The sequence below is a fragment of the Coccinella septempunctata genome, chromosome 1 (assembly GCF_907165205.1).
Source record: "Coccinella septempunctata chromosome 1, icCocSept1.1, whole genome shotgun sequence".
NCBI classification, from domain to species: domain Eukaryota; kingdom Metazoa; phylum Arthropoda; class Insecta; order Coleoptera; family Coccinellidae; genus Coccinella; species Coccinella septempunctata.
In genome coordinates this window covers 16,487,564-16,511,103 of record NC_058189.1, presented here as the reverse complement: position 1 = coordinate 16,511,103, position 23,540 = coordinate 16,487,564, and the positions used below count along the sequence as shown (strand labels likewise).

Below are 23,540 nucleotides of genomic sequence, written 5' to 3'. Positions count from 1 at the left end.
AAAATTCGAAAAAAATATATTTCGAGATATTTGAGTTATAAGGATTTTTATGACATATATTTTGAAATTTAGGAAAATACCCCATTAAATTAAATTTGTCGAGATATTTCATCATTCGATCTAAAACTATTCTCTCGAAGACTTTTGGAAAGCTGCTCAGTATTGGTATTGGTCGGTAGTTAACAATGTGCTTAGGATGACTTTTCTTGAAAACAGGTAATATTGTGGCCATTTTCAGAATGTTTGGAAATACACCGGAAGAGACTGACTCATTTATGAGATGAGCAAAGTGATCCGCAATGTATTCAGAAATCAACTTCATCAATCTAGCTGATATAAAATCAACTCCGGTACTTTTTTTATTTTTTAGTGAAGTAATTGCGTCTAACACTTCAAAACCATCTACAGGGTTAAAATAAAACATTTTTTTGTGCAAAGCAGAGAAGGTACAACATTCGCTTTGAGTGTTTCCATAAGCTTTTTCAATAGTTTATTCAGCAACACTTGAGAAATACAGGGCAAACGTATTTGCTACCTCAAGAGGTTCAGAATAAGATAAGATTGAATATCTGCATTTGATGTTCCCTAGAGACTAAGAATTTTTATTTGAAACATTTTCTACTCCAGACTATTTCTGAAGAGTTAATTCAGTTGTTTTTTTAACATAGGTCACCTAGTATAGAAATGATGATGAGGAATATTGAGAATTGACCTACAAGGTAGAATTTTGACAATTCGCTAGAAAGTTTTCAGCAATGAACACAATAGAACACATGCAGAGAATAATGAAGCAGTGCAAACTTTTTGGAACTCACCGTATAATTAAAAAAAAATGCAATTACTTTACGACTGAATGTATACTCGTTATCCAAGGATAATCAACTCATATCCTCAAGGTTTTTTTGTCTTCCTTTGATTTGCTCAACATAATATTGAATCATCAGAAGGGGCCGAAAATGCAGACAACTAGAGCATGAACAATGAGGACGAGGATGTTAATCCCAGAGGGAGAAACAATAAATTGTGAACGAAGTGGAAACAAACGGAATGTTTTAGATTAGGTTTTCTCCTTTTAAAATTACTGACGAGGAGGGTTGGTTTTATTTCCAAAAATACCTTGAGAGCTCATTATGACGAAAATTCATATTTCAGTTGATTACAGCAATCTAAAAAAGAGTTTTATGATTCTTCATTAATACACCCGACGACGATATTCTCATTTTACGATCACTAGTGGTAGAATGAAGCGCTTTCTTGTGAATTGAGGAGAAGTAATAACTTTTATGGCTTCATTGAGAGAATCTTCAACAATAGCGTAATGAATGATGAATAGGTGTACAGGGTGGGAAAAATTCGATGGGATTGAATGACAGCTCTGTGAGAGCTAGGGAAAAATGGATGGCACGTTAACGACCTCGATTTTCGAAAGATTGTTCATTGCCAAAACAGCATTCCTCTATCTTTTTTTGTTTTCAAGTTATAAGTGAAAACTCATTTTTCGGCTCTTCGTACTGGTGCCTTTATTTCTTAAAGTATCAGTGATATCGAAAAACAAATATTACATCCTATAGACAATTTTTCATGTAGAATGCAGTGGCGTTGTCAAAGATTTTTTCAGTCCGCCGCTTCAGTGATATAGTGGTAATTTTCATTTTTTTAAATATAAACACTATGTTATTTTTACATATTCCATATTTTTTCTTATTCAGTATATATAATATATGTCGTATATCTAATTGTTTTTCCAACAAAACACTCAGAAACTAGTTCGGTCTAGTTGGCAGGTCATTTCCGTTGAGAATATGATAATGAACTCTTATTCTGTTGTGTTCTATGATTCTTTCCAACATAAATATTTGCTTAGCTATAACATAAAGACATGTTTTTTGTTATGAAAACAGTAGTTTGAAATGACTTAGTAGTAAGACTAAGGGCGATGTATGATATATTTCTGAAACATTAAAAAAATGGCGATTCTTTCTAAATTATTTTATTAACTACTGTAAAGAACCTGTAAGAAAAAATCATTGTACGCGACTAAATTGCTATCATAAACGTGCCTATATAATGTTTTCATTTCAATATCTTATCACAAACAGAAACGGAGATATGACCACAGTTGAAATCGTCCAAAATTTAAATTATGGCCTATATCCTATAACTCAAAAATAAAAGAAGATAGAGTAATGCAGTTGAAGGCATTATTAGTTTGTCGAAAAAAGACGACATGAAAAGCAGATTCATTTTTGTCGTTGGTTTAAATAGTTGTAGTTCAGGTATCACCAATTTTGGTGATACCTGGTGATTCAATATATTTAAAAGTTTAGTAATTGTTTTTTTACAGGTTGAATAAATCTCCAAACCCCACTCTTATATTAATTTGCCCTAAAAAACACTTTCGAAAACCTGATATAACTAATTTTCACCAATGAATCTACTCAAAAACTTAATGAAAATTTAAAGCAAATGAATGAAACTTATTTTTAATTACAATTTTTAACAATGAATAGTTTTCGCTATGTGTGAAGAAGTTTTACCTAATGATAGAGATGAATTGGGAATTATCGTTCATTAAATTCTGCGTATATTTGAATTAGCATATTACCGTTTATGTTTGTGCAACAGTAGTAACAATGTTAACCTAAGAATAATAGAAGACTGATATTCAAAATCTTCGAAGTTAGTTGCAGCCCATGAAAAACATAAATATGAAATCAAAAACAGACCTCAATGCATTAACTGATATAAAAAAAGACAATTTCACTATGACTATGATTGAAATCAACTTCCTTTTCATAGAATAGTGTAGTATACAATCCAGTAATGAATTATTTCCATTGTTCTTTGTTCAATAAATTACATCCAATCCTGACCAGGTCGTTAGCTAAAAATACAAACAATTATAACCTCTCTGGCACAGTTGGAAAATGCGACATTTTCAATATAAGGGCTGATGTCCCAACCAATAAGCCACACTGAGAGAAACGTTTTTGTATTCAATAAAATACATATATTAGTACCAAAGAAATATCTGCTTTGAAGGGCGGATATCCATGTGGATTAACATTGTTTGTTCAGAATTTGAGCAAAAAAAATTTATATTGACTTGTTTTTTGTATTTTGTTGCATTTCTCTGAATAAATATTATTATTATTATTATTATATTATTATAAGGGCCGAACTTACGTAAATTTATGTACAAAATTGGTTATCTTAACAATTGGCAAACAATATATTTCTTTCTCTTCAACAAAATATTTATTAATTGAGAGAAAGGAGTTTGTACTCACTGGATCTGTATTTTAAAATCTACTCGATTAGTTTCGCCTGCTAGGCATCCTCAGGAGCTCTAGAAGATTATTTTTACAATTCTAATAAAATTCCTACAATGAAACAAAAAATATGCTTACTTGTCAAGAAAAAAGAAGGTATTCATACTAAAAATCCAATCGGAAAACTGATATCCACAAACAACAAAACGACTGAAAACTTTTCTAGAAGTCTCAAGAAACTAAGAAAGTAATAATTTTAGGGTTATGTTCTTAAAAACACATTTCACCACTGAAAGGAAACACTGCGCTATTCAAATCACACAGAGCCAATCATCTGCCTACATTAAATTATAGTCTTGGAGTTAAATAAGGTTTTCAAAAATGGGCTTGACCATCTATCGATTGTTCTCAGTTCTTTTTATCTCATATATTTCCTCTCTCAACGTTATGTAACAGTTGTATGTCTTCCTTATTGTCAAATTCATGTTCAGTCGATTTTAAATGGTGTTCAAGTGCACTCTTCTGAATATAATTTCTTACATGTTCCTTTATTCTGGTGGCTTTTGACTTATATTCTCGCATTTATTTCAGTTTCGAAATTGTCATTACCCCGCACGACTAGAGAAAAGTAACACTTTGAAAATAGGAAAGTGAAAACTAAACAAAAGGTTCGTGAAAAGAAATAATGTTTCCAACTCAAGCATGAAGTGTCCTAATTTTTGAAGGTATTGAAAATTTCTTTACAAAATGAGCTTCTTGGTTGAAGACCATTGATGATCAAGCGCAACAAGTGTGTAAACTAGCTGAAGATGCAGAAGTTTCTCCCGTATAAATCGGCTTCTCGCCAAGTGAAGGAGAAGAGGACATTAGAAAGAAGTCAAATTTTTTTAATAAAGAATGTGGGTCAAGTGTTTCATCTTGTCAAAGGTCGAATCAGCCATAGCTTAGTCGTACATCAGCAAAAATCGAAAGCAGAAGATTGCAGGGAATGTTATCAGTTATCAATAGAGCAATTTTCCTCAGCAGCCAAGAACATACCGAGAAAAATTCAGAAGGAGTGACAAAAATACAAAGAAACAATTATCCCATACATCAAATCAAAACGCTTATCAGAAATTAGGAAGGAATGATGAAATGGAACTAACAGCACAATGTCTATCCCACAAAACACTGCCAATACACTGAATAGACTGAGCCGAAACAACACATCGGGATTTACATGATTTCACAATTTCATCGAAATATTGTGTTTTAAAAGTGTTGTGTGATACCTCATGAATTTATGATTTTATACAATTTCGTTGCGAACCGAACTGGTGGGAGCACATTACTCACCCAACCGACAATATATTAGGTAGAAGAAGAAAACACAGTTCAACAGGTAAAAACATCAATGTCATCATGTCAAGCGAACAAAGTTAATTTTAACGCAATAAAAAATGTTATTTAAGATTCAAGAATCAAACAAATTCAATTTAAAACTATTGATGTGCGCCTTTTACCTTTCATTTTTATGAAAGCACTCGGATGGTCATGAAATAATTTTCTTAAGTTTCTGTGAATTGAAAGAAGTGCACTCATGCATGTTATCAATGTCAACAGGACATTTCCACAGTTAATAAATTGATGTAAGAAAAATGCCCAAAGTGATTGAGAAAGAGAGAAGTCTGAAAGTATCAGTATTCAGAATTGAGGGCTGCTCATTCAGATAGTAACCCTGATATTCTAAATACTAAAATATATCAGGCGTTAGCGAACATATATTATACTCAATGTGAGTTGTTTTATCATTGAGTATTATTGAATAGGTACTCAAAAGTTCTATTTTAATCTAAGCTACTTATTTTTCAGCTTAATGTTTCCATAATGAGATAGATCATGAATGAGGAGGATTTCCTTTTATTGGGATACCCAAAAATGTGGTGGAATTTGAGGAATTTTTTTTTAAAGATCAGCAACGGCAAATTTGAATATTGAATACTTAATTATGCTAATGAATGTGCAATAATATACACTACCATCCCTTACCACTGCATCAGATGCACATCATCTTTTGGACTTTCAACCAATATTAACTCTTTTCAAGCAATAATTAGATTTTCTTCCATAGCTAAAAATATATGTGAAAACTGATCTCTTGTATTTTCCATGCAAATAGCCTAGATTAGGAATCCTTTCAATCAGTTTGTATAAGCGTTAATTATGTTCATCACAGACAAAAGAATAAACGTGGATAATCCATATCAAACAAGCCACTGACAAAACCAAGGCTGTGATGAATAGGCTCTACCCTCTGATAGGTAGAAGAAGCCACATGTCGAAAGGTAAAAAACTGAAAATAATCAGAGCCGTTGCTCAATGACATATGAATCAAGTGCTTGGGGATTCGCGGCTACAGCCATATCGAAAGAATTCAGGCAACAGAAAACAATCTGTTACGATGTGTAATAAATGAACCTTGGTTGGTTGGTGAACAAACGGAGTGAGCACCCCCCACACTGCGTCTTTTTGACATTTCCCCTGCTATATCAGAAAAAATTATTAATAACAAGCCTGTGATATATACGGCCGGTTTCACAAAACTTTGATTGTTCGATCAACGATTTGACAGTGACTCATTTCTCAAAATGACATTACTGAAACTTTTCTATCCTTGAATATATTGAGAAAGAAGCGGTTGAGAATCATTTAATTATTGTTTTTGGTCATAATTGAATGCAAGAATGATGTTATAATAATTATAGCTCAAAAAAAATGATCCATCAATCAAGCGTTGATTACCTGATCAAACTTTGTGAAACCAAGCAATAATTTAATAATAGGATTCCTTTGCCGCAGTTGTTTAAGGGTAAGAAAGCAGTCATTTGTGTTGTGGAAATGCATGTATGTCATCCTTATATCAAGGTCTATAATGATGAATGTTTGATCGTTTGGTTGAACGATTATGAAACTATCAATATTGAAACATGATAATCATCTCGTAATCCCAGTAAACGAATGACTAAAAATTCCAATGAAATGTCCTAATATCTTGATAATCTATCTCAAGGTTTAACAAACTATACCAGATGAAGACACTCATGATTATCAATTGCTCAGCATGTTTCGAGCAAATAATAGCTCATCTTCAGGAGCAGCAAGAAATAAGTGAAACTAAAATCAAGAAAACATTCTACAGGAAGAAATCACGAGCGATCAATTTACAGAATAAAAGACTATACTACACAGTTATACAACTCGGTAATACTCAATAAATGAAATTGAGTCGAGAAAATAAAATCACAAGAATTAAACTCAATACATAAGTTAAATAAGTGGAAATGTCATAATTACTGCAGTCGATAACATTGAAAAAGAACGGTCAAAATGATAATGATAGAAAACAAAATTTTCAAGAAAGGTAGAATGTTAGGTATATGTATATATGTATGTGTACCCACATTAGAATCTTCACAATTAATTCACATATAAGAAGTTGTTTGAATTCATGTAAAAAATATCAAAATGATTGAATTGATGTTTACCCCAAATAGACTGAAATAATACCGAAGGAATAATGTGCAACGCGTAAAGAAACTAACAAAGACAAAAAAGAAGAGAATTCTCAAACTTGATCTAAAAGGAAAGTCACACCATCTAGCACACAACTAACGATCCAAGACGAACTAAAACGGTAAGTGCTCGGAAAACCATGAACAATCGATACTATATGGACAGAAAGGGAAAATCAATTCCACAATGAAAGAGTAAATATGCCATCCTGTAATAAATAGGAATATTGACGAGATATATATGCTTATAGAATATTGGGCAAGGAAATTCCTGCTCGGGCTCTCAGCGCCTCAGATAATTAATTGTTGGTTATCCAATCTCCTCCTTATAATTGGTCAATAATGGGTAATCTCAGCTTGAGGACTGGTGAAACATCAACAGGAAACAAAAAACCCTTGTTAAAATTGCCAACGTTTCGAATCTTTATTGATTCTTCATCAGGGCTACAAAAATACACAAAATTATAACAATAAGTGATACCTCATTAGAGGAACAGAACAAACGACAAAACAGGTTCAGTAAATCATCAGCATATAAAGTTTTTTGTAAAAAATAAAAACACAATATAACAATATAAGGAATAAAAACCTCACTAAGCCAGATGACAGCCGCCCAAGAAGTCAAAACAATAAAAGACAAAACGTATATTTAACTTAACATTGATTAAAAATAGTCTTTGATCTTAGATTTTATAGATAAGTATGAGACTCACCTATTTATTGGGTTTTAGAAATTTCCTTATTAAATTTCATGCTAGACCCACCCTGATCTCGATTAGGTCCATGCAGGCATTCAAAGGCACCTCCCGAGCAATGGTTATGCAATGCTCGGGAGATGCCTTTGAATGCCTGCATGGACCTAATCGAGATCAGGGTGGGTCTAGCATGAAAGATGGAAAGATGGAATAATTAATTATATGAGTTATGTTTTAGACCAAGACCCTCAAACAAATTGAAAACAAAAACTGAATCAGCTTTGGTGATATCTAGCAAATTAACATTGAAATCTCCTAAACAAATAACATTATCCACCATTGGTATAATCTGCGATAACTCAGTTTCGAATGCATCAAAAAAAAATTTGTAATTGAAGTCAGGTGGTTTATAAGTTGAACAGATAGCGATTTTCTTCCCAGGTAACCTCAGTTCAATCCACAATTGCTCTATATCAGCACCACTTGGCAAAACTGTGAAATTCAAATGATTCCTCACAAAAATACCAACTCCGCCCGCACGACTTGCTCTATCCTGGCGCACAAAATTATATCCAATAACAGCAAGTTCATCATTTGATATGCTGGGAGTCAACCAAGTTTCACTGACGCACACAATGTCAAAATCATTAGATGATAAGATGCATTTGAAATCAGTCAGGTGAGCCATTAAAGATCTTACATTGAGATGGGCACATTTAAGTCTGGAAGTTAACATTCTGTGGGATACGTTTACATTTCAGCGGAAAATCATACGAGCATCAAAAGTGATTAAATCACCTACAACGGAAGTGAATTTGAAAGACCTAATGAACAATTAGCTATCCTATCTGAATTTTTCTATTTATTTATTTATTTTTTTATTGTAAAATTATTTATAGGGCAAACTCTACCTTGAAAATGAAGAATCTTAAAAAAAAATGAAAAGTGAAATAGAGAGATAGAAACTTAAAGAAAAACAAAGTGAAACAGATGAGTATTCCGAAATACTGAATCTGGAAATAAGCTAAATCATATACAAAGTTGACTCCCAAATCAAGTCTATATTATCAGCGAGTTCATGAAACTCTACATTTTAAGGTCGTTTTCAGAATTAATTTTACGCTCTGGTCAGAAATAATAGCATAAATTTATCCATTTCTTGTCCAAGTAGACTTAAAGCCAGCTTTTTCACAAGTTTTCTTGAAGATTTCCATTCTAGCAGAAGTTAACCATTCGTTTATAACCACAGGAGTTCCCTTGAGGCCCTTTTTTGAGTTGAAAACTTTATTACGCATCCATCTATTCACAAACATGATCGATAAAGATCGTGGTCTCGTTGATTTTCGATTTTCTTTCTTTCCCAGACGAAAACAGTAATTAATGTCATTTGCAGTGATTCCAATGTCAGCCGCGACTTCGCATAAATTGTTTGTTTCGGGTTCTTCTGCGATACCGCTGATAACGAGACCATTCGAGAGTTCGACCTGCTTTTGATCATCCATCTTCTTCTCGCACATTTCAAATTGATATTGTAGTTTAGCGATTTCCGTTCGTAAGCTATCAATGGAATTTTGAGTGTTTATCTCAAATGCTGTGATTTTTTCTAAAATACTTCCGGAAGATTCGTCATTTCGTTTTTCATTGGATATATCATTATTGGGGTTGGACAGGATTAGATCTTTCAACTCACGTACGTTTTGTTTTATATTTTCTTCCAACCTCAGCAGTTCTGCACTGAAATACACAGTATTGTTCTCCTGAGAAGATCCGGCATTATTTGCTCGTGTTGTTCTCCCCATGATGCCTGAATAGTAATAGGGCACTCACGAAAACTTACTTTCTAACAGTTATTTTAACCCTTAGTATAATTTTATCTGGGAGTAACTCTGAGCGCGTCTTACTTCGTTGACAACATACGTACGTATGTACATACGTACAACATACGAACTAAATAAGAGAACATATTCTCCAAATCCATTCCTTTTTCTTCATACATGTATATCCACATTCATCAACGCCTCCTTCGGTTTTCGAAAATTTTCTTCTTCCAGAACAATCGCTATTTCCTCACCGCTTAAAGACATATTCGCAACTAACCTATTCTTCCATTTCTTCCGGCGATTCCGATAGAATATGTGCGATACCTCTATAAAAATCCCGACCCTTCCTTCCATGCCGTCCGTCCGATGCCGATGTATGTGCGCTTACCTTGAGAGCTGACGTGACAACCAATGGGTTAGATTCACAAGTACAATATGAACCAAATCTCTTCTACTGCGAGATATCACTAACCGATAATTAGTTGAAATGAAGCAATGCGATATAAGTACACTCTTGCATAACGTGCAAGCAATTGATTTGGATCAATTGCATGAAATTGTATTTATGAAAATGACCAGGAACAACCAGGAAAATCTCAAGAGCAACCAAATTTATAGAACGTCATTCCTTATGTTGCCTATCAGCAAAAATGAAAATACAACATAAGAACGATTTTCAAAAAACAAAATGTTTAAAGATCTATACTTACAGAAACTACACCGTTGAAAGAAAAACAAAAATAAAAAATATGTGTTTACAAAATTTTCTGTATTTATATATATATTTGGTTCATAGCCTCGACTTTCGACATTGGCCAACATTACAATGTAATCATCTGTATTTGTGGTAAAACTTATACAGGTGAAACTTCTAGACCTCTAGAAATAATAAAGAGCAAACATAAAAATAACATTGAAAATAGAGAAACTACTAGATCACAGATTTCAGATCATGTGTGTTCTAATACAAGATAGGTACCACATGATGGATTGGAATAACACAGATAAACCTAACATTCATACCTTTCTTGTTAATTTTTGTTTTTTATGATTTTTATCATTTTGACCTTGTATTTCCAATTTCGAATTGCAATAATTTTGAATTACCAGAAAAATAAACATGTGTTTTCGTGCAAACCGAGATTTTATTTGCTATTTGTTATTTTACCTGTTTTTGACAACTGTCAGATGATATAATTGCTAATGCTTAATTCCACATCTGCCGGCCTTCGGATAGGTTGACCGTAGAATCAAAGATTAAATCTATGATAGAACTTTACCCTTCGCTCACCCATTTGTCGCAATATTATTAGGTCAGAAATGTATGTTGAAATCAACAATATCATAAAAACTTTTTACGTGCATCCAAAAAGTAATAATTGGAATATTGTGTGACTAGAAGCAATTACCCCAACTCATTTCGTGAAACAGAAATATCGATTCGTCACATTTTCTCATATTTCAGTGTTGACCTAAAGTGATGAAGAATCAACAGTCGGATATGCTAATCGACTATGGAGAACTCTTAGAAGAGTAACCTACTGGACATCTTTCCAAAACAGATATCTTGAGAGAGTTTAATATTAAACTCAACAGCTATCGGTCAATAACTCTATAAAACACATAGACGCGCCCTTCCAGTTAGTTTCAATAGCCACGAGTGCGGCCACCATGAGATGGAGCTAGTATGGGCAAGAAAACGTTCCTTAGAACGCCTTAGCGCTAAGCGCATACGATTTATCTCGATTTTTTTTATATAGGGAAATTTAGAAATGAAATTTTCTCAGAAATATTTCGATAATTGATTATAAACATAATTCTTTTAATTTAAGTATTGATTTCCGAGCTATATTTGTATATTGGCGCCCGTTAGAGATAATAACAAGTACCTATAATCGAATAAAAAAATTGAACGAATATTACTATCATTTAGATTGCGTTCAATGATCCAATTAGAACTAAAGAGCACAATTTTTGCTTTCGGCAACTATTCCTCGGAAAATACAACAGATAAGTTCATGAAAAGTTTGTGAATAAATTGATTTGAATAAAAACAATTGAGCACATTTTTAGCCAACACAATATTCTGATTTCATATCTGAAAAAATATTTCATTGATCAATATTGATCAAAAGGTTGAAAAATAGACATTACAATCAGCATACTAAGTAATTTTTCAACTGAGGATAATTTTTAGGAAGCATATTTATATTTTGTCCCAATGGATTTTGGGCATTTATTTTCTCTTCTAATCTCAAGTGTTTCTTGAGTTTTATTTTATCTAGATGAGAAAGGAATTGACATACATTTATTGACTTGAAATGAATAATTCAACTATGATATTCGATTAATACATTCGAAGTTACTATACCTGTGAAATTTTACTTTATCTGTCTTTTCAACTCATTTCGTACTATTAATTGCACTCTACGAGGACGCCATTATTACGTTCATAATGAAAAAGGATACGACATTCAAAGTTGATCTAAAATTGATGAGAAAATTCTGAAAATTTCGATAAATACAAAGTGCAAACGAATGTTTTGCCCATACTAGCTCTATCTTTTTTCGTCCGCACCCCCTCTCTCTCTACGCCGTGTCCATGTGTTTAATCTATGGAATTAGTCAATTATCAGGATTGAAAACTCAGTAATAAAGTATACAAAATCATTCGTTTTTACCGGACTAACCGGACACATAACCCACTACATATTTTACAAGTATACAATATATTCACTGAAAATATTTTCATATTTACATTTTCATGTAATTGCTCCAAGTTTTGCTTGCATATTATGCAAGAGTTCACTTCGTATAGCATTGATTCATTTCAACTATTTATCGGTTAGTCGTGGCAGCTCTGTCCGTTCTATTGAGCTTTTGGGGTGATGTTTATTGTGTTTAGTCAGCATCGTCCTTATTTTTCTCTGTAAAGCTGCTTAATCGGTGGTCGTCCAAGAGATGATACCGAATGAATCAGCGCCGAGCAAGCGTAGGTGTTAATCGCTTTTATCAGATTCTTACTGTTAAGACCAGTTCTCATTATACTTCTCAATCTTCGGGTGAACTCCTCCGTTAATTCTTTTTTCATCTGGCTCTGATTGATTTTTCTTGCCTGTTTTATGCCTAGATATTTGTATGTGCCTCCTTCCTTCAATAGTTGAATTTCTGCACCATCCTTGGGTTTTAACGTACCATCTTCTATTTTCCCTCTCGTTATGTTCAGCAGTCGGCATTTTTCTAATCCAAACTTCATTTTGATGTCTTCCGAGAATTCAAATCGTGCATGTAAAGGAGTTTCATCATAGTTCTACTGCCGCTCTTGATAGAAAATCCGTAGTCCGTAGAATTCAATCTATGAGACGAGGGATTCAGGGCCATGCAGAACCACAGAGGGCTCCTTGGAAAATTCCGCATCTTATTGGAATAGGTCCTGTTGTAATGGTGCAATCTGCTGCTTTCTTTGAAGACATTTTTCAGGAACTTAACAATATTGGGATCCACCTTGTAAATCTTGAAGATCGTCAAGAGCCAGCGTAAAGATTCCTCTGCTTGGAGAACGCTTGATTGCAGATAACTGAATCTATTATTAGTTGTTCTTTGCACCCTCGGCTGTCTTTGGTGCATCCTTTCTGTTGCATGACGATGATGTTATTCCTTTCGCAATGGTTGTGAATTCGGTTTGAAATGCACGATGTGATTGATTTGTACATCGTTGGAAGACATGTTATTGTTCGGTACTTGGATGGGTCTTCTGTATTCCTTTGGTCTTTAGGTATCAGGTATGCTGTGCCATGTGTAAGGAATACTGGCATTCTTTCAGGATTTTCAATGACATCATTTATTGCGGAGGTCAATTTGTCATGCATGATCCAAAGTTTCTTGATCCAGAAGTTTCCTAATCCATCAGGCCCAGGTGCTTTCCAGCACCTATTATTATTATTATTATTAATTTGACGAGTGCAATATAAAATCAAAGTACTCCAACAACATAATAAATGATCTCATTCATAATTAAATTAGCAAATGTTGGACTTGTGGGTGCACCCATAGCATTACTATGTTCGTAAAATTCCCCCTCATAGACAAGATTTTAGTGGGAGATTTTATACAACTAACCATCGGCCTCAGCAACATGTATTGACTATAATTTAACGAATATAGTAGGAACTAGCTCGGTAATTGAAGAACATATATCTGACCATTCTGCACAAAATTTTATTTTTCCTAATAAAGAACACTCAACATTACCATTTGAAAAAAAACAAATTAGAGATATAAATAAAGAGAACATAAGGAAGTTTGTGGATCAAATATCAGATCAAAAATGGATCAATATGGGTGAGGATTTGGATGATGATGCAAATTAACTGTGGAAAGCATTTTTTGGAAGATTCTATGAGTTCTTTACCTCCTGCTTTCCCTTAAGAACTGTTAATTTTCAAAGAAAAAAATATATAAATCAAAGATTAGCACCATCTGAGAATATAAGAAACTCTTGGACAGTTTATTCATACTCTCCAGTACATCGAAAAGGTACTTGTCGGCATATAAAAAGACCAAACAAAAATATGATTTTATGATTAAAAAGGAAAGAACTGAATATTGTAGAAAGACTATCGAAAAATCAACAAATAAACAGAAAACTATTTGGAATCTTGTAAATGAAACATTGGGGAAACAACGCAAAAGTTCGAATGGAATAAAAAATGAGTCTGAACCTCATAAACTGCTGGACAAATTTAATAACTTTTTCTCCAATGTTCATTCAGCACTTAATATTGAAGGACAGTCAGATAATGATGATTCTAATCCTATACCACGTCAGGAAAAATCCTTTTACTTGTTTGACATCACTGAAGATGTAATAATAGCTACAGTTAGGAAAATGAAAAACTCCAAATCATCAGGCTGGGATGGTATTCTTTTGGAAGTAATAAAAGCATGTATACATCTTATTGCAGCACCTCTAGCACATATTATGAACAAATCATTCGAGGATGGTGTTTTCCAAGAAGACCTAAAAATTGCTGTTGTAAAACCAATGTTCAAAAAAGGCGATCCTGAAGATCCTGGAAACTATCGACCAATCAGCATCCTGTCCACATTTTCCAAAATATTTCAAAAAATTTTGGCCAATAGGTTTCTAAAATTCTTCAAAAAATTCAACGTTTTTACACAATGTCAACATGGATATATTCAGGGAAAGGGTATTGAGGCAATATTTGAGCTATATACTTCTAAAGTAACAGCATTAGAAAACAAGGAATTGCCAATTGGATTATTTTTGGATCTGTCAAAGGCATTTGATTGTGTTGATACAGAAATATTACTGGAAAAATTGGAAAAGTATGAGATAAGAGATAAACAACAAATGCTCATAGAAAGCTACTTAAGGAATAGGTCTCAGACAGTAAAAATGGTAATAAATGGAAATGAATATCAATCCTCAGGGGAAATGAGTAAAGCCAGTGTGCCACAGGGTAGAGTTCTTGGACCACTGCTTTTTCTAATTTACATAAATGATCTTCCATCAGCCCTGCGTGATCATGTTTTTGGTGGTTTTTTGGAGTGCGTGATGTTTGCGGATGATAACAATCTTCTCTTGAGATCCCCGTCTTTTTGGTTCACCTTGGAGATGGCACGGAAGATACTTGATAGCGTAAATAGATGGTGTAAGAGGAATCGCCTCATCTTAAATCTCGAGAAGACTGAGTGTATGGTCTTCAGTACTGGTAGATCTTTTGTGAGTGTACCTCAGGAAATTGAATATGGTGTAAGATTGTCCACATCTGTGAAATTTTTGGGAGTTCATCTGGATAATAATTTAAGATGGATCTTCCACATAGATAATCTCGTGAAAAAACTAAACTCGGTAATATATTCAGTGTGTGTCCTGAGAACCAGAATGGACTTTGATACTTTGAAGATGGTGTATTTTGCGAACTTTCAGTCATTGATGAGTTACAGCATAATTTTTTGGGGGGGCAGTTCTTTGTCTGAATTAGTGTTTTTAAGACAGAAGGCTATGTTGAGAACACTATTGGGTTTGAAGTATAGGGCGTCGTGTAGAGGACATTTCAGAGAAAATAACTTACTAACACTTTACGGTTTATTCATATACAAAGTTCTTATATTCATATATCTTCATCCTCATTTATTGAAAATTATAGAAATGTTAACTTAACAAGAAGAAAAGAAACTTTCTTTTATCCTCATCATTCTTTGTCAACAACGAAAAATCTCCACTCTATCTTGGAATGAAATTGTTCAATTGTCTTCCTAATAAATTGAGAATGATAAATAATTTAAAAATTTTTAAGAAGACTCCGCATGAATTAGTTATAGTAATTGAACCATATTCGTTGTCTGAGTGGTTCACTTTTTGCTCAACTTACTAAATTTGATTACTGAATTTGACGATGTCACTTTTATTGTATTATATATACAATAATTTCTGTACTGAATGAAACTACTTCTATTTCTTCTTCTACTTCAAATTAAGAATTAGTTTTTACTAACCTGTTTAGAAGGAGACTGTTGACGATATTCTGGGCATGTTCACTCCGTACACTTGCTAAATGCCCACCTCTTCGAATACACTCCATTTCCGCTTGAGCCCAGGGCAATCGCACCCCCTCGACCGCGGATATGCAAAATTGCCTCAGGGCCACCCATCCGAATTCGCACAATCCCACGATTTCTTCGATCGGTTCCGCTCTGTAAGTCATCCGAAGGCCAAGGGTCCCGCTGCCGATTCCGCGAACGGTCACTTGTAGTGTAACTCTATTACCGCGTGACACGATTTCGATCTGTCGTTCCGAGTCGCCCGGTCGCGTGCAGTGTGTCCATTTGTTGTCTTCATCGTAGAGGAGGGTTTCAAGACCGTCGCATTTTTCTTCAGGCGAAAGTTCTTGGAACGATGAAAAGGATGTTACTCCATCTGAAAATGAGATGAATCTGAATATATTGTAACGTGTAATATTGCTCAAAAAGCAAAGAGTATCGATCTTCCCTTGTAAATCGGCAAAGCGAAACCTCTTGTTGATACTCTTTGCCTTTGGTTTGAGGAAGTGATGATGAAATACATCAAAAATGGGGGAATTTCACCGATATATAGAAAAAAAATTCTGGGCATTAATGCTAGTTTCAGTCGATTTCTTTCGGTCCTGAAGTCTTATAGAGAAGGTGTTGAAAACAAATTATTAGTGATATTTGTTTTGACTCAGATTCGACAAATTACCCGAATTGGTGAAGTCGTTCGGAAGTGATCACAAAAAAAACTGAATTATGAGAGTACCATTTGGAGGCACATTTCTTCGCAGAAAGGCATCTTAGGACAATGAAAGCATTCTTGACTTTGAGTTTTTTTCATTATCACATCCAATGATGGCAGCAACTTCAAAGTTAAATCTACAAAATGAATTTCGTATATTGAAGAATTCAAGAACATAATCACACAACTAGCGCGGATATCTTATTTTTTTCTGAAATTGGACTAAAAAATTTCAATTGCATATGATGATGTCGTACGATCTCATGTGAAGACTGAAGGAGTTACAATAAACAAATATTCAACTGAAGTAAATTATGCATTTTTTGAAACTTTTCAGGGTTTTCACTTCCAATCTCTGGAACAAAATAAATTGAAAAATTGAAATAACCGTTTTGCTCCTGCGTAAATTCTTGCACTAATTTGTCAGGAGCAAATCAAGTAGAAAAAAATGTTGCCTGACAATGAACTGAAAAAAAAGTTCTTTAAAATTATAATTATGTATAGTAACGTTTTGGGGTCTATATCAGACACCTTCATCAAACGAAAATCAATTGCCGAAAATCTTCTAAATTGTAGCTCTTATTCGACATTGATTTTGTTTCAGAGATTTGGAGTGAAACCTGTTCATAATATGGATGTAACGATGAGACAAACTCTGTTAAAAATTGAGTGAAGCCCCACTCCGACCTTTCTCTAGTCTACGCTCCTGACCAGCTCCGGATGGCCACGTTTAGTATCCAAAGGCTAGGAACATAGTGAAGCGACCAAGAGGTGCGAAGAGGATAGTAGCAAAGATTAACCTCCTCTTTGATAGTAGAGAGGATAGCGGTTCCCGAGAGTAGCGGCGATGACGAGGTGTCATTTCATAGTGAGGCGACCAAGAAAGCAAAGCGGCAGTCGAGTTTGATTATTATAGAACTGGCGCGATTTCGACTAATGGATTTAAATGAATATATACTTTGAAAAATTCGTCACTGAACCTCTGGTGTCTGATAAAAAAATGATGAAAATAGAAGAACTTGTAGTATTCACGAAATAAATAAATCTAGGTAAATACATGATGAATTTCATCACTTCTATAAAGAATTACGCGAGCATGCAGAAAAATTTCATTCATATTTCCGAATAAAAATTGAAACGTTCTACTATATTTTGGAAAAAATTGAATTCAAATTAATGAAACACTGGACTTATTTCATTCGCGACCCTATCACTCCCACAGAACGTCTAGTGGTGACATATCTGTTATGATGTTGAGCATCTCTCTGATCCCACAAAGCAATCTTCAAAAATATCGAACTTATGAACGCTTCAATATCCATTTTTATTCAATACTTGCAGCCGCGCGGCGATGAAAGAAAACAAACTTCCCCGTTCGCGCCTCTATCCTCGCTATAGCGGCCGCGGCACTATGTACTCCCCTATTACAATTCATTAGTTTGAATTTGCCTCTATCTTCTCTACTATGCTCTTCGCACCTCTTGGTCGCTTCACTATGTTCCTAGCCTTAGTGTTTTCCGAGCGAAAAATTACACTCTTTGGTTAACTCTGTTTAGTAACTTCTCATTGTTCTCATTCAGATTAGTGTAACACCTCATTAACTGTTCACCTCATCAAAGTAATGTTCTCTCTCTTTTGAGTCAATTCTGGTGCTAATTTGTTCAACTCAAAAGGTTATGTACTCACAGTCTTCTCAAAATTATCAATTCAACCAATTTCATGTTCTTTTTATTATGATGAAATGAGTTCAGGTGTAAGATTATTTCAGAATCTTCAAACAGATTTATAATCCTGTTTAGTACTGCTCAATTAAAATGTCAAATCGAGTCAAATCATTCATTTGTCTGCTCAGAACTATATATTTCATTATATTTTCACAATTTACATAGATGAATATGTATCACCAGAATTGAAACTTTCTCACGTTTTTCTCATTCATAATGAATACTGATATACCTATTGTCTTCTCATGAATCAGTTTATTCCATTTCTCACCTAACTCTGGTAACAGTTCAATTATATAGGACTACTTACTGTTGTCGAGTTTCAGATGAATGAATTATCATATTCTCCAGGATGGACCCTGGATTTAGTAGTTTCCCTTCAGAACACTTCTTAAATATAGTTCTTCAACAGTCAGTGGTCAGCACAAGGGTTCCATGTTCAATCTTTACAATTCATTTCCAAATATTTTATATATTAGACTAGGAAAACCAAAACTCAGTTGTAAGTATCAATTATGTAAAGATGAACCCTTGGTTTCCTAGTTTTATGTAGGGAATTTCTTATTCGTTGTTTTTTAGTGACCTTCATGGATAACCATTGTACTTTTGTTTTGTATGTTCGAATCATTGCAATTTGTATATTTTAAAGTGTTTATGCAAGTGTTGCCAGGATGTTTGATAATATGTGCCTCTCATTGCAGAGCCCTGATGATGATAATAAAAGTTATCGAAACTGTCGACAATTAAATAATTGGTTTTTGTCGACTTCGGACCTTAAACCCATTAAAACACAAATTTATATAATTTTTATACTGATTCATATATTGTCATTTTCAGTCATTTTGCTTAATATACAGATTAGTTCTCAATCCTTCTGCTCTTTTCAGAACTAACGATTAGTGGTTTCCCACATTAGTACTCTCATTTTGTACCTCTCATAATTTATCAATTGTATCTTCTATTTTTCTAATGGACGTTCTAATCGTGCTGACTCATAAGCAGTCCGTCTTTGTTAATGTTGTATTCATTGATGAATTTTACACTATTCAAGACCAACGTTATTGACATTAATTATAATATTCTTGCTCTTCTTATATTAATCATAACATTCTTGCTTTCCTCATATTTAAATTATAATTATTGCTCGATTGACATGTAATGTATTGATCTGTCATTGATGATCAGACAATTAAGTTCACCTCTTGGCCTATCTCAGTATTACAACTCAGCCTTCTCAAGGGAGATCGAAAAGAAATAATCTATATTAATAAAAGAGGATCTATGGTTCACTTCAGAATGCTTTATTGTTCAAACGATCGCACCAAATTGGACAATTCTTTTTTTGTTGTGTTTATTATTGTTAGTGCAAGGTTTATATAACAGAATATTCCCAAAAAAAATTGTACAGAACAGAAAAAAAGGCATTCCTTTTTCTTACGACCAATCGAGCAATCATAGAGTACTTATAGGTTTTCGACATTTGGACAAAAAGTTAAGTTATATCGAGTAAATCCAAAATTTTTAAAATTTTCGATCAGAAGTAACGAGTTAGTTATTATTATCTACCCTAGAAATAATTTAAATGGCAAAACTAGGTTTGCCGGGTCAGCTAGTAATAAATAATCAGCATCAAGAAATTGATAAGAATGTAGCGCAAACTCTCACGATGAAGGAAACTGAAGACAAATTCCAATTACCGAAAGATTGGCGGAACCTTCGCGAAAAAAATCCAACAATTCCCTACGGCCTACCACGTTATCACTTATTATCCTTGTCCAAATCGAAATGATGGTGCGCTTTCTATAACCTCGCCTCGAAGTAGCGTCACGTCTCTTGCCTAAATACGTATTTCGTTAACCTGTCACCTCGCGGAATATACGGTTGGAAATCATACTTTAGAGAGCAGTTTTCATTCCATTCCAGTCGAAAACACTCTTCAAATGGAAAATCATTTTGAATTGATTTTGAAATGTTAAAATTGGTTATCGTAGATTATCCTCGAAAGCTGGATGTACAGGGTGGGCAAAATTGGTGATACCTGAACTACAATTTTTCAACCCAACGAGATAGAGAAAAATGAAAGCACCATTCATGTCGTCTTTTTTCGAGAAATTAATAATGCCATCAACTGCATTCCTCTATCTTCTTTTGTTTTCGAGATATAGGTCAAAATTGAAATTTGGGCGATTTCAACTTTGATCATTATCTCCGTTCGTGTTTGCGCTTGGTGTTGAAATGAAAACATTATACAGACACTTTTTTGATAGCAATCCAGTGACGTACTTTGAATTTTTCCAACAGGTATATTTGCAGAGCTACAACTTGAAGTTGTGTTTTTTCTTATGGAAACAGTCGTTTAAAATGACCTAAAAAGAATCTCCATTTTTATTCTGTTTCAGAAATATATCATACAACATACATTGGCCTCAGATTCGTTCAGATATTATGGAACTTCGGACTCATAGCTTTACTCGCAGCAATCTTAGTATACTTATTCCTCATGAGCTTGTTATCTGGAGATAGTCTTAATAATATGCTCGTTAAATAATTTGATATTATCAGACTAATGTTTGAGGGGTATTTATTTGTTATTTTACCTTGCCAATAAAAATTTTTGAGCCATATGTCTGATCATGAAGACGAATGGTTTCAAGTTGGTCTTGACTTCAAACATACATACAAAATTTACAGGACCATAGTAACATGCTGCCAAATTCACCACCAAATACAATTCCCCAATGAGAGGTCACCAAACCTCAATCCATGTAACATCGAATATGAAAATATTGAATCTCAATGCTCAGTTCCTGCGAATAAATTGGACACACTGAATCTTGCACTGGATGGTATAGAACCTGATGTTGTAACTAGTTTGCTGTAAAGCTTCCCCCCAATATGATGATAAAGAACTACAACATCGCTGACCATTTTTGTAGATCTAAAAGCAAAGGTGGTTGTTTTTTGAATCTTATCAAGGATTCTTTGCAGTATATAGACACAGGTTGAAAATATCTGTGAATACAGGAAATAAATAACAACTGAAATATCAGTCAAATTTCACAAGAGGAGCTGTTAATTTTTAGCATACACAGGGTGTTTCAAGTGGACTTATTTTTACAACATGACATATATCCCGTTTTCGAAGCATAAGCGAGATATAGGATGTTTGAGGTCATTTTTGGGCAATATTCTAATGAGTGTGGTCAGTTATGTATAAGCCTTAAAGTAACGGTTTCTTGTTACATCTGAGTATTATTAAGTGCTCAAGTCAGGAAAGGTGGTGAATTTCGAAAATAATATTACAAAACGGCGAAAAACCTGCAAATGATCGTGATTTTTTTTCTCGGTTACCAAATTGAATTTTTTTTTTCTGAACACTATTTTCGAAGGATTTCATTTTCCATAAAACAAACATAATTTTATTTATATGCCTACAACGGAAAAAAAATCACCCAGAATTTTTGAAATGTTTCACGATTTTACTCCCTCCTTTACCTAACACGAATATGAACACAAAAAAAAAATAGTTTCTTATCTGTAGCCGTTTAAATATCTCGTACAAGCCCCTAACATAACCAGACCAGACCAAATCGTCTCTTCATCCACACTGGTGTAGACTACGCAGGACAACTCACAATCAAAACTTGGAATGGAAGAGGAGTAAAGACACACAAAGATTGGGTTTGTGTTTTTGCCTACTTCGCCACCTCAGCAGTGCACCTAGAAGATCCTCCTCAGAAAACCAGGTCATCGCCAATCTCCTCATGAATGAAGGTACAAACTGGAGCTTCGACCCTCCAGCAGCTCATCATATGGAAAAATGGGAATCAGCAGACAAGTCCTTCAAGTACCACCTCGCTCGAGCCACGAAAAATCAGCTATTCACCATGGAAGAACTGATGATACTCCTGGTACAAATCGAAGCCATCCTCAATTCAAGACCTCTCGAACGCCTCAGTGATGATCCTGAAGATTACACTGCACTAACACCAGGTCATTTCCTCATAGGTACGGCACTGGATACTTTACCCGAACCATCTGTTGAAGAACTCCCGACCTCTTGGCTGTCAGCAACGAATCCAACAGTTCTGGTGCAAATGGTCTACTTAGTACTTACAACGTCACCTCTCCATACCAAAGTGGCATCATCCATCCCACAACATAAAGGTTGGTCACAAGACCCCATCACCGACGAGCGATTATCTCCTGGCAAGTGGCCATAAGGGCGAGTAATGCCATTCCACCTAGGTTTAGACGGCCTTGTTCGAGTCGTTACCCTCAAGACGTCCACGTTAACGAGACTCGAAGCTAGCCCACTTCAGACGAAGCAACCAAGGAAGAAGTTCAACCTCAGTTATCTCAATAACTACCGCCGTTAGTTATGGAGGTCGGAATGCTAAAAATTGACCGTGCCCCTCCGATCTTGCTTTTGTCTACGTTACTGACAAGTTGCCAAAACTTCGTGTGCAATTCTATGATTACTTGAACAACGTTGCTACCCCCTCACAACAGATTTCAAATATTTTCGTTTCCTACGAAGCTAGTAACATTCTCTTTGTTCACTTCGTTGAATCAACTTCTCATTGTGCTAACCTAGATTATTGTGAAACTTCTTTAACTATTCATCTCATCGCAGTTATTCTTTTTCTTGTCTTTTCATTCAATTCTCAACTTTCCTAGCGTACGATTGGCCTAGCATGAACTGCTTCAGAGATTGATAATTGAAATAATTAACGCCTAATAAAAGTATGATGTATCCATCCGAAAAATTATATGAGAAAATCAACATGTTTTGATAAAAGAGTTTTTCGCTCTGTCTCAATCTTTCGATGACTGGTAGTGGTCTGAATTGATTAATTGATCACGAACATAATTTGACACTGGAAAAATCTGGTTTATAATCTTTTATAATCTGGATAATAATTTGGCAAATTGTTCGGTAGGAATAGATCATATTTGGATCAATTTACTGAAAAAGGAACTGTCATCCAGTAATTTAAAAATTAAATGAATCAACGTTTCTATGCAGTCTCTGTTTCTATGTATTGACAATTAATGTCAAACAAAAGATACAATTCAGAAGATTTTCGAAAATTGATTTTCGTCTGGTGAAGCAGTCTGATATAGAGTCCGAAACGTTACAATATAAAATTATACTTTCAGTTCTTTATTTTCAGTTCATTGTCAGGCAACAATTTTTTC

General features: G+C 34.3%; 1 protein-coding gene across 1 annotated transcript in view; it reads right to left on the bottom strand.

Annotated features, from left to right (window-relative positions):
* The window catches only part of LOC123322790 (bone morphogenetic protein 1-like), a 206,672-nt gene extending 185,406 nt beyond the window's left edge, over nucleotides 1-21,266 (bottom strand). The window contains exons 1-2 of the mRNA XM_044910808.1: nucleotides 21,167-21,266; nucleotides 15,861-16,281 (exon numbers count right to left, since the gene is read on the bottom strand). Of these exons, the coding sequence (XP_044766743.1) occupies nucleotides 15,861-16,281; nucleotides 21,167-21,266 (521 nt within the window). The remainder of the gene's footprint in view (nucleotides 1-15,860; nucleotides 16,282-21,166) is intronic.
* Between the last annotated feature and the right edge of the window lie 2,274 nt (nucleotides 21,267-23,540).